The sequence below is a fragment of the Zerene cesonia genome, chromosome 18 (genome assembly GCF_012273895.1).
Source record: "Zerene cesonia ecotype Mississippi chromosome 18, Zerene_cesonia_1.1, whole genome shotgun sequence".
NCBI classification, from domain to species: Eukaryota; Metazoa; Arthropoda; class Insecta; order Lepidoptera; family Pieridae; genus Zerene; species Zerene cesonia.
This window is the reverse complement of record NC_052119.1, coordinates 158,217-171,010: the sequence shown is the minus strand read 5'-3', so window position 1 is coordinate 171,010 and position 12,794 is coordinate 158,217. Positions and strand designations below refer to the sequence as shown.

Below are 12,794 nucleotides of genomic sequence, written 5' to 3'. Positions count from 1 at the left end.
GTGACCTAAAAAACCTTGATAATATTTAATAACAAACAAATGAATTGACATTGAAAAATCTACGATTGGAAAATGATTCGTTACTTACGACTTTTTTTATAAAGTATGTCTGAATAATATTTTTTGTATGTGCACCCATAATGTAGTACGAGTACTTTTGATATGAAATAATAAAAAATCACCAGTTTTAGAAATCCACTCAATGTGTTAAAAAAGCCAACGTATAAATGAATAGTTCCACAATAATGTTTTAAAGAATATAACTAAATATTTATCATCGCACGTCTTTGATCCATTGAATTCACACACAACACAGACATAGAGGGCAACCCTAAAACCTATCCTATCACTGGTAACGAAGCTATAAGCGCCCCGACTGGACCCCTATAAAACTATTTATGTACCTCTTGTCACTACAATGAAGCTTTATAGTTATTGCTCTCTGTGACAGTCTTATCTAATACATAGTGCTTTCTTATATATTTCTCGTGTATTTTGGATCATATTGAAATGTTGAATTTATTGGTGAAACCCTTATAACTGGGTAAATTATTATTAGAAAATATCTTGAGTGAAGGCACCATTACACAGATTAGGTTGTATTTTATGTATTTTAGGAACATTTTCAATAGTTTTAACTGTCTGTCTGTCGGTTAATTTTTAAGATATTGATTTCTCGTCTCATAACTCAATGATTATATCAGCTAGTGGTGATAGTTGTTATTTGTGCGTTTTGCGGAAGAGTAATAAGCTTCCATCCATGCAAGTCACAAAGCTTCGCGATTTTAATCTAAAGCGATTTTAAAAGATGGAAACATAGTATCTTCTTGTGTTTGATTTAACACGAATATTATACATTTAGAAATTAAAGACTTTTTAACGGTCAGCAAATGGTCGGTAAGTGGTCACGTTCGCTGTAAAGTGTTCGAAACGTCGGGTTAATAGTATAATGAATAAATCGCGTTTAAAATCCGTTAAAAAGTCATTAATTTCTAAAAGATGGAAACATCCATCCATATAGATCAAAGCAATGGTGAGTGAAAAATAGTTTTGTGTATCTTTTTCTATGTGCGTCAATCGTGTAAGCTAGTTGGCAATATTATCCAGCTAAGCTTTACGAGCAAAACACGGGCAGATTCAATATTTTAACTAATTCCACCCCTGTGACGTATAACATTGCTGATTCGTTTTTGAATAATTGAAAGGCGAGCGAATGTAAATCAGTTATAGGTCTGTGACCGCAGACCACGCCGCGGTATGCGCCTAACGAGTTTCATTAAATTTGCACGTCTGTAAGTATGGCGATGATTTTCCATTCGATATTAAATTACACGTGGAATATTTGCAATACAAAATGATGATACATTGATTATTTATTAAATTTCAATACAATATCAATATTGTTTAAAGTTTAGGCATGTTTGATACATTTAAAATATAATTAAAATGCAATTTTCAGCGTCGCTTGTATTGTATTGATCCCACACACATACACACATACACACACACACACACACACACACACACATAGGCCGAAGATTGTTTACTGTTTAATTATACATACTTTTTTGTGTTATATTTATTTATATTACATAATTACATAATTAAAGTTTATATTATAAGTTCATAAGTTATTACGCTGTATCAAATATAAAGAGATGAAATAATGAAGCTAATAAACGACGATTATCTTTTCAATTAGTTTATAAAGATTGTTTTAACGATGAACATGATGTGTTAAAGAAAATCCAAGGGATGTTTGTTGTCTTGCAAAATTATTTAAGATATTAAAGCACCGAAAACTTTGTTTCATACAAGGCTTTCTCATGATTATATTTTCATCGTAACTTTTTATCCCTTTACAATGTTAATTATTTTGAATAGTAAGCGCTGTAACTGAACTGTAATAAATTGACACGATCTGTGTCGTGTTTCAATCAATGATTAATCTCATAAATAAATAATGTCAGACGTTAAAGCACGTTGATTACTCCCTTTTGAAAGGCGTCAATTAAAGTATATTTCATTTCTCACTCGCAATTTTAACATCGAAACAAAAACACGTCAGATAAATGTACTCCAAATTAAAAGGGTATTTATTTGAAAGCGTTCAGGTGAACGTCCTCGGCGGTTGGCGCGATGCAAGCAGCAATGGTTGGGGGACAAAGCTAGTGTTAATTGGTGGGAAGTCCCCGGGGCAGGGGACAATTAAACTCGTTATAGCGCGCCCAGGGCGTCTCGGATCCTTCCATTGTTGCGGGGCATTGTGTAAATCTCCTATTAACGGTTGACGTTATCTGCGCGGATTTGTAATTCCGTAGTTTATCGTTAATTGTATGTGGTGATATAATTATTTATTATATAGATACACAAGCTTTTGCCCGCGGCTTCGCACGCGTTACATTTTAAGTAATTTAATAGATGTTATTATACATACCGCACCTTGCTCTTGAATCACTCTATCTATTAAAAAATACCATCATAATAAAACTTCACAACGAGTTTTAAAGATCTAAGCATACATACAATGTAGTGATCATGAATGTATTGTACGGGTTGGCTTTACAAGTTACCTCTTGCACAGTGCTCTTAGTTTTTCATTTGCAGAATCATTTTTTTCTTTCTTTCCCTCCAATTATTCTTACACGTGGTTTCACGGGCGGTCGAGAGGCTAGGCGTTGGCGAAACGATTTAACAATATGACACACGGGTTCAAATCCCGCGTGATAAAATTCTTCTTTTGTCTAAAAAAATCTCATTTATAAAGTATTTGAATGCTACAAAACTAAAAATAAAATAATCTCAGGTGATATACTAGTTACTAATATTTACTATCCTACTAATATTATAAATGCGAAAGTTTGTAAGGATGGGTGTGTGTTTGTTGCTCTTTCACGCAAAAACTGCTGACATACTACATAAAAGTGATGATGCAGTGAGGATTTGTGATATCCTCAAAATTCCGGATTACAAATACAATTACGGTGTGTCCATATGGAAAGCGTTTTTATCTATATATATAAAATTCTCGTGTCACAGTTTTCGTTGCCATACTCCTCCGAAACGGCTTGACCGATTCCTCTGAAATTTGGTAAGCATATTGGGTAGGTCTGAGAATCGGCCAACATCTATTTTTTATCCCGATATTCCTACGGGATACGGACTTACGCGGGTGAAACCGCGGGGCGCAGCTAGTCTATATATATAAAATTCTCGTGTCACAGTTTTCGTTGCCATACTCCTCCGAAACGGCTTGACCGATTCTTATGAAATTTTGTGTGCATATCGGGTATGTTTGAGAATCGGCTAACATCTATTTTTCATACCTCTAAATGATCAGAGTAAGGCAGAACAGCGTTTGCCGGGTGCAGCTAGTCTAATATATAAAATTCTCGTGTCACAGTTTTCGTCGCCATACTCCTCCGAAACGGCTTGACCGATTCTTATGAAATTTTGTGTGCATATCGAGTATGTTTGAGAATCGGCTAACATCTATTTTTCATACGTCTAAATGATCAGAGTAAGGCAGAACAGCGTTTGCCGGGTGCAGCTAGTATTCAATAATATTTCACGATGATATTTTTCCATTGATAAAATAAATAATTTAACGTATTTTTTACCATTCAATAGTAGTAGTGAAGTGAAGTGCTTGGTTTATTTTATATGTTGAGTTGAATAAGAAAGAGTCAAACTTCATGCCAGCGAGAGTGTTTTCCACATTTTCTTATCTTTCTTTTGAAGTAAATATAAAAGCTTTAACGTTATCTTATAAAGTTGTACAGAACGACATCAGAATCGGTCAAGTTGTTTCAGAGTTTAGTTAAGTTACAATTTTATGAAATTCTATAATTTATCTCCGTTACAATTCTTTTTATTTATTTTAACCCAATTACCATTTACATTTTCCTTCGCTTACGTATTCATAAAGCATCTAAGCAGCAGGCAGGGCTTTAGTTATTTTACGAGATTGTTTATGACCTAACTTAAGACTTATAAAGATAAACTTGCCATGTTATAAAACTACAATAAAAGAACATTTTATAATTTTGCACGTGGAGGACTTGAGTGCTTACAAATGCACTTCGCACTAAACTAAACGAACAAAGTATGAAAACTTTCTACAGTTTAAGAAGGATATTTTTTGTATTAGCCGTTGCACCCCGGCTTTGTCTGTGTTAGACAAGTTGGCGAATCAAAACACAATAGTGTAGGTATTATCAGCCATAGTAGTATCACAAAATAGCTTAAATATCAATAGCTAATTAAATTCGAATAGAATACAAAATAATTCACTTAACGCGAAATAATCGCGGATGTCATCCGATACAATACAATATCATAAAGCGCGCACCACAACGCACTTGACATTTCAACATCCGAGTCGATCACAAAATGGCGACAATAAAATATCAATTTGCGTGTTTACGACTTACACGCTCGTTTGACGCCGCCATGTTGCCATAAATCCGCGCACGACACGCGAAAACTGATGGAAAATAGACCATGTTCAACAGAGAATGCTTTCAATATGTCATGATATTTTCCGTCCTGATTCTATATGTTCACTTGACTTTTACTTTTAGACAGATAGTTGTTATATATTTAAAACATAAATATATCAATATTGTTATGTATTAAGACAGTTTCTCAAAAGATAAACGGAAAGCAAATTTTAATGCAACAAAGGTTATAAAAAACCGGTAGAGCAAATATTATAATGAAAATAGTTTCCGTATGAAGGTTAAATACAACTATACATAGAGGAAACGAAATATAACTTAAACATTGGTCTGTAAAGCAGAGTTTGTTCAGCTGCAACGAGTACCGAAGCGTACCGAGAATCCTAAACACACTAGTCTATTATTTCAGTAGAGGAAACTTGGCATCGTCTTAATTAAATTTAGGAATCTCTGAATGTTATTATATCTATTCATATTTAGTTTGAATGTCTGACTGCTGTGTATTGACGTAGTATATTGGGTGAGTGTTGTTGCTATTTGTTAATTGACTTCAGAAGTCAGTAAAAAGTCTGTGTAATTTTAGGGAAATTCAATATATAAAGAAGAAAAAATTACTCTTATAAGCATGTTTTAACACACATTTCTCTGAATGTGTATCAATATTATTGTAACTTTATCATCATTCTTATCATCATTAATATCTCACTTTGACTTACATTTACCGATTAGCTAAAGTTATATAACATTTATCACAAATCATTTCCTTTTATGTTACACGTTTAAAATTAATATGAATGCTCTAATATTTAAATGACATGATTAAATATTCCCGTGTAACTCAAAACATCGAATGCTTTTTTATAAAAGTATAACCTCTAACCATATAACCTCTCGCCGCACTAACTTAAGTTTTACATCGACACTAAACTATAGCGGATTTATAGCGCGTAATAAATCAAGACAGTTATTTACACACAGTCGGGCGGCTCGCGGAGGGCGCGCGGCAACAGGTGGCGCCCGCCCGCCCGACGAGCTTTGGGCATCGCTCACTCAACTAATGACTAATGTATACGACTTACTTGATTTCGTATTTTCGTGTGTTGCTTCGGCGTTTAATTATCTCCTGTCTCTACTAGATATAATTTCACAGATAACAATGTGAATTCGAAATATTTCAGATAATTATTTGTGGAATCTCAGGTAGATTTTTGTCTGCACAATATAGCGAACTATTGAAAAGTAAATTAGTATTAAAATTGGAGACTAGATAGTTAAATACCCGGCCTGGTTTCGAAAAGACGCATTTATTCTATATTATAAGCCACCAAATAATTTTTAGCGAGTTGGCTCTGAAATAAGTTCTTTCACGCTTTAAACATTTGACATTCTAAATTACAGTGAATTGCACGTTTATATTCTTCAAAAAATAATATTTACAAGAAGATGGAAACTGTTTAAAAGATTTAGAATTTAAAAACAAGTAAACAGACAGTCGCGCAGGGTAATTTTATTCTATGTATTAATGTCAAAATAACTACTATAACATATATACATACTTTTAAATACAGTAACTAAGCCAATTTTTCACATAAACTTATATAACACAAAGATATCATGTATTTTAACCTTCAATTAGTTAGTGTAAGCTAAGTAATACGCAGTTATTTTAGATTTTTAGTTAGCTTTACAGTCCATTCTAACGTCATGAAAACTGTACAAAGCCGAGTACCATTTACATGAGGACTTGGCGTTTTGCGCCTTGCAGTAAAGTTGTGAAACATTTATCCTAACTTTAAAAGGACACGTATATGCGTTTTTATATTTAAACTGTATCTTTGTAAATTAAGTTAAAATATTAGAAATGATTCAACGAAAAATCATCTGGATTTTGTATCTACATATTGCGAGAGTTTAGATTTTTATAGAATCTTGAATGTTTTTATTGTCAGGTCTGGTGGATAGATGATTACAACGTATGCATTTTTGACGTGACAACGTCTTAAATTAGGTTGCGGCTCGGAGTCATTCATGAAAAAGTGTAACGCCCGGTAACGTTACGATGAGTCACCGAACTATGATCGGTCCGCCGCGCGTTGAATCGGCGCGTGCTTGTGTCTCTGTCTCTGTCTTTTTAGTAAACAAAATATATTTTTTATAGTTAAAATTTGTGCAATTCTTATTTTCATTCAATTCCTTGTTCCTATTGTGCAATTTAATAATATTCATATCAATAAATATTCTACCGAGGAAAAGACGTTGTCACGTAAAATCTTCGCCCGTAAAACCGACTTTACAGGCAACTATTTTTTAAATTAAATTTTCATTGTCTAGCCTCGAAATCATCACAACTATATGTATTACTTTCAAATAATTAGTTTCTTGTGTTTTTTTCTCACAATTGTATTCTATTATTTCAGCACGAGACCGAACCACCCTGGAGCGGTGGTAGACATCAGTGACAACCCTCTAGATGCTAGCAAGGTACTTTTTTATCTTTTTTATGCTATAGAGATCTTCCTAGGTATTCTCATAGATATAACAAAACGACCCTATTATATAATATTCAATATCGTGTTCTTGCACGAATTGGAATATTTGCTCAAATCGAAAGCTCAGATTTCCGTTCCGGATCTGTTCCCATTTCGCTAGCCAAACCAGCCAGCCATATTGTGGTAAACCGCATTCAACTGTTCATTTGGAATACTCGACGTCTGTCGCTGTTTCCTTTATTTACCTATGTTTGTAAAGCGACGTGTGTTGTTTCCAGACCAGTGTCACCCCATCTTAGAACCCAACTGTTTCATACAAATATTATAACTGTTTTACATATACATATTTTAAATCAGTGCACAGTAAAACAATTGTCGTAGCTTATAAATTTCAAACATTTTGGTGGATAAATACTCTCCTAACAATCCAATGTTGCCAAAGACAATATAAGAAAGAAAAATATGTATAGTATTTTAGACTAGACTTCTTGTGTCTAAAATCTGCGGTATGTGAACACACTCTGGACAACAACCACTTCCTACGATTCTACCAACCACAAATCCTCGCCAGAGAAAATAGATTTTTTCCAAGACTTGTACGTGAGGCTATTGTAATTAAAAAAAATCCAAATTTCAATAGAGAAGATGGTTTACAGCTTTCCAATACCTGGGATCCTGTTATCAAGAATTTTAAACCCCATGTCAGACATACCAAAAGACCAGAAGACACTATCAGCCAATACTGCCAACATCCAGAAAAATACTCCACATACCAACTGCGGAGAAATAGGTGGAGGTAGTTCACAAACAACAATTTTTGTATGACCTTCAAGACATATAACATCTCAGTCTCCCCGTGACCACGCTCGCTGTGAAGTGTTCGAAACGTCGGGTTAATAATATAATGAATAAATCGCGTTTAAAGTACGTTAAAAAAGTTTTTATTTCTAAAAATATGTATGACAAGTGAAGAAAATGAAAAAGAAAGTAACTACTTATAAAAAGTATATACATATATACGTCATAATCATTCACTCCTCTCTCTCAGGCAGGTGTTGTCTTGATTTTTATATTCATACTGAACTATCACATTGACGACTAACAAACCACTTGCACCACTTGCAGTTACTAATAGCATTCGAGAGCGGTCTCGTAGTGGTGTGGGACCTGCGCGCGCGCGCAGCCGAGTGGCGCGGCTGCCTCGGCACGGGCGGGGGCGGCGAGGCCGTGCGCGCGGCGGCCTGGCAGCAGGACGGCAAGCTGATGACGGCGCACGCGGACGGCGCGCTGGCCACCTGGACCACCAGGTCGCCGCGGCCCTCGTCGCTCTCGTATCCGCACGGTGAGTGTCGCCACAAACCAACTGCTATCTATACTATATATCAATATAATTAAACAGTGACTATCTTGTTACCATGCTTTTACGGTAAAAGTATTTGTAATGCTAACATTGTAAAGTGATATAGACAATCTTATAGAAACTGATGGTGTGAATAAAATTTTATATTTTTTACGTAGGTGTATGTTTAAGTTATTCTTAGAATAGAATAGCTAGAAGACCACATTAATTATCTCCATATTATTATTATCCATCTTAATGGAAAAGGCTGTGATCGTTCTTACACTATGCAATGCATATAATACCATGGGTGTTTACTTGACCGATGTATGATTTCAGCGAAAGCAAACAAAGACGGAAAGCTGGAGCCCTGTAAACCTATACATAGATTAGAATGGAAAACATCAAAAACTGGGTGAGACGCTTTTAGTTATATTTTATATAATACGTTTTCAAAGTCGAATACTATTTGAGAATAAAAATATTTTAGCAATGAATATTACTACAAATGTTCTAACATACTATAGAATTATCTGATTAAACTCTTACTCAAACACTTATTTATTTTATTTGACCACTCATAGAAGCTTTCTTGAATCGTAATAACATAGTTTAAACAGTTTAGTACAGAGAAGAGCCGGCATGAAACTCTGTAGTTGCTCTTTTAAAATGTCAATTTTACATTTTAATTCTACATGTATATATTCATAACAATGATGCCAAAGAGCTTTTCTGTTTTAATTATAATAATATCTAATAACTCAATGGGAATATATTGGTTTAGTTTCTGCAATATTTAGATAGTACACTTGTATTGGTAGCGTGGTTGTGTATAGAGACCGTGCTGTGGGTACTGATACCCGATGGTGTCCATTTCCAGCGAGAGCCTGGTGATATTCTCGGGCGGGCTGCCGACGGACAAGGCGGGGCGCACGCACAGCGTCACCGTGCTCAACGGCAAGAGCACCACCGTGCTGGAGATGGAGCACAGCGTCGTCGACTTCGTCACGCTCTGCGAGAGTCCGCACGCTGCCGGTTTGTTTGGTTGTTAGGCTGGTTCCTGCTTACTTTTCCGTTTAAAACTCACTTAAAAACACAAATATTCATTAATTCAATTAGATTTCTTATTGAAACACTCTTGACAACAACTATGACTATGACTGGGATAGTTACAAAAGTAAAAAGTTAATACAACATCCTAGCATCATAAAGGCCTATATTAAATAGTTGTAAATTGTGAAATAAAAGCAATTAATCCAAATCATTCCAGACTACCAAGAGCCGTACGCGATAGTGGTGCTGCTGCAGAACGACCTGGTGGTGATCGATCTACAGTCACCGGGCTACCCGTGCTTCGAGAACCCTTACCCCATGGACATACACGAGTCGCCCGTCACCTGCTGTTCCTATTTCGCCGATTGCCCTTCTGATTTGGTGAGGATATTATTTATCTGGGGATGTGTTGCTTTATAAATGAGGATATAGATTTTTAACGCTTAACGTATTTTAACATAACAAGTGGAGTTTCAAACGCGAAAGTTCACGTCTCGTTTCCTTGGTTACTGTCATATCATGCGAAATAGCTTTTAGTCAAACAGAGTATGGTTTATAATAGCATAACTATTTGGGGGACACGTTCTGAATCGAGGTATGAACTGAGGACACATTGTTTTATAAGGGAGGATATAGATTATAAATTGAGGACGCACATGCAAACGTTTTTTATAAATGATTCCAGATACCCGCGTTCTATTCGGTGGGTCGAGCTGGCAACAAGAAAGCGGCCGGCTTCAGTGAGAAACTGTGGCCGATAGATGGCGGGGAGTGGGCGCCCGCGTCGTGTTCATATAGCGAGATTATACTAACTGGGTAATTAATAATTTCTTTCTACTAAAAATAAGGCACCATCGTCCTCCTTTTGGGGGGGGGGGGGACGTCGATTAAAAATAATTAACAAAAATCTGATGTTCAAATTGTCTGTACAAGACCAAATTTAATTGGGGCATGAGAGGCACCACGAATATTTGTCTGATATATCTGTCTTCATAATTTATCCTTTCGTTGCAGACACGCAGACGGCAGTGTGAAGTTCTGGGACGCTAGCGCGGGAACATTGCAGATTTTATATAAATTGAAATGTTCTAAGGGTAAGCATCTGTCTTTAATCTATATTTATTTCAACACTAGCTGTTGCTGGCGGCTTCGCTCGCGTAGTCAAAACTAATTAACAGTTGTAATACATGTCGAATTTATTAAAATCTCATCAAAATGGCTCATAATGGAAATGAGATATTTACCCGCAATAAAAAGTAGCCTTTGTTACTCTCAAGCCTTCTACATTGCGATGTGAAGACAGATAAACAAACACACATTAGCAATTATAATTTTAAGAAGCATACAGCTCTAAACTTTGTTAGCTGAACGCGCTTATCTCAGGAACAACTCGACCTGTTTGTCTCTGAATGCTATAGGCTCTGTTACATCTACCACAAGAGAAGCCAGAGCGGACCGCAAGTGCAAAATAAATTAATGTTTGTGTTTCGTGTAAATAATGTAATGTAATTACGAAATCACATCAATCAATTTATTTATATATTAAGCATATGGCGTAAAGAGTCTCAGTTCTCTGTGGCTTTCCCTTTTTTATAGTTGTGCCTCGGAGAGCACCTTAAGGTGTATTCTTTCTTCGTGGTTTGTTTAATTTTGACGCCACCGACACTCGCCTAAATTCAAAGCGGTTACCGTGGCATCTTCAAACAGTACTTATTCCAGAAAAAGACATAGCTATAGTTGTATAAGGAGTCTAGCGTTACCGCTCTCTCACTGGCATTAGTACAACCCAACTGGAATTTCTACTACCTAACTGAAATTAGATTTACTAAAGGCAATTAGTACTACGTGTTATTGTTGCCAATGCTCTCGCAGTGTTCGAGCGGCGCAGCGGCAGCGGCGCGGGTGTGTGTGGGGGCGTTGGGGGTGTTGGGGGTGTGGGGGGTGCGGGCATGGGGGGCGAGGAGGACAGCCCGCTCGCCATCCAGCACGTGGCGCTGTGCGCGGAGTCGCGCCGCCTCGCCGTGGCGCTGCCGCACGGCCACGTCATGCTGTTCAAGTTCCGCAAGCAGGAGGTCACCGCGGAGACGCACGTGAGTGGGGGGCTTTATTTGTTATTAGGGACACCAATAGTGTTGTAGATGACTTTAAGTGTACTAATGAGTAAATAAGTATGCATTGCTAATGAAAAATCCTTAAATGTTCGTTTGGTCTGCATATTTAAATGAAAAGCACCGATTTCAAATAAATGGACGCAGTAAAAGTAACATTGTATAACCAATAAAGTAAGTTTGCGTTGTATTGTGTGAGTACACATTCACATAAATGACATTTGAGCCTAGAAAGTAATGTTACAATTACGTTATATTCAGTTTCATCATTTACATGTGGTTTTTATTGGATAGATGCATAATTCCTGGATATAACAATATTATGCTAGTCGTAAAAACGTAATATTATTTTTCTTAGATATTCGTTAGCAAGCTAGCGAGTTTCATTCTTAGTTTCGCTAAGAGCATTTTCAGGTTTATTTAATATGAGGTTTTTTTTTTTATTCATGATAGGGTTAATTTCATATGACTTTCCTTTACTACCGATTATTAATTATTGACTATGCCATTATATTTATTTATATCATTGCAGGTATTAGAAATCCCTGTGATAACCGATTCAGTAGAAGAGGAGGCATCTCCCGACGCGGAGGGAGGACGCTCCACATCTTGCGGGCGAAGCGAAGACGAGACGAGACGGGTAACGCATTAAGTTTTTTTTTATGTAAATGTAGTTTTAGAACATCGTATGCATCTTATTTAAATTCGCTTAATGAAGTATTTTAGTCAAAAATGGAATTTATCCATCTTCTAATTTAATAGAAAATGGGGAAGGAGATTATATTATAAAAAGTATTTTCCTGTAGAAACGGTCGAAATTATAATTATTGCTTTGTTTATGCGTTCAATAGTAAATATAACAGTGTCGTATAAATGTATAACTCATAATTCGTTCAATGGCCAGTTCTACGTAAATCAGTTCACATGTCAGTCTTAAGCTAGTTTAAATACAATACGATTGCACCATTATAACTGTGTACACATCGATATCTAACAGAATTAACAAAATATCTGTCAAACTCGCCTAATGTTCATTAAAACTCCTTTATGTTTACAAGAATTATATCAAAAGAATAGACATCATGAACGGATACAATGATCATCTATTTATTGTGTGTCTTGTTACGTTGCTTGTCCGCGATGAATTCAAAAACTACTTAACCGATTTTAATCGAATTGGCACACCATGTACAGTTAGATTCAACTTAAGAGATTGGATAGCTTATATTATTCAATTACGATAAATGACAGCCTGAGTGGCGTGCTAGGAACTTATATTTAGACAGTGCGATAGGTCTAAAAAGTACGTAAGCTGTTCTATAATATGAAGTGTGTGCCGTGCCCT

The 12,794-nt window shown here is 36.0% G+C and overlaps 1 protein-coding gene across 1 annotated transcript in view; it reads left to right on the top strand.

Moving 5' to 3' along the window:
* Nucleotides 1-12,794, top strand: part of LOC119834038 (syntaxin-binding protein 5) — a 192,904-nt gene that overhangs the window by 164,241 nt on the left and 15,869 nt on the right. The window contains exons 5-13 of the mRNA XM_038358314.1: nt 6,878-6,941; nt 8,075-8,291; nt 8,628-8,703; nt 9,169-9,323; nt 9,559-9,722; nt 10,027-10,157; nt 10,356-10,435; nt 11,214-11,431; nt 11,982-12,089. Coding sequence (XP_038214242.1) covers nt 6,878-6,941; nt 8,075-8,291; nt 8,628-8,703; nt 9,169-9,323; nt 9,559-9,722; nt 10,027-10,157; nt 10,356-10,435; nt 11,214-11,431; nt 11,982-12,089 — 1,213 coding nt within the window. The remainder of the gene's footprint in view (nt 1-6,877; nt 6,942-8,074; nt 8,292-8,627; nt 8,704-9,168; nt 9,324-9,558; nt 9,723-10,026; nt 10,158-10,355; nt 10,436-11,213; nt 11,432-11,981; nt 12,090-12,794) is intronic.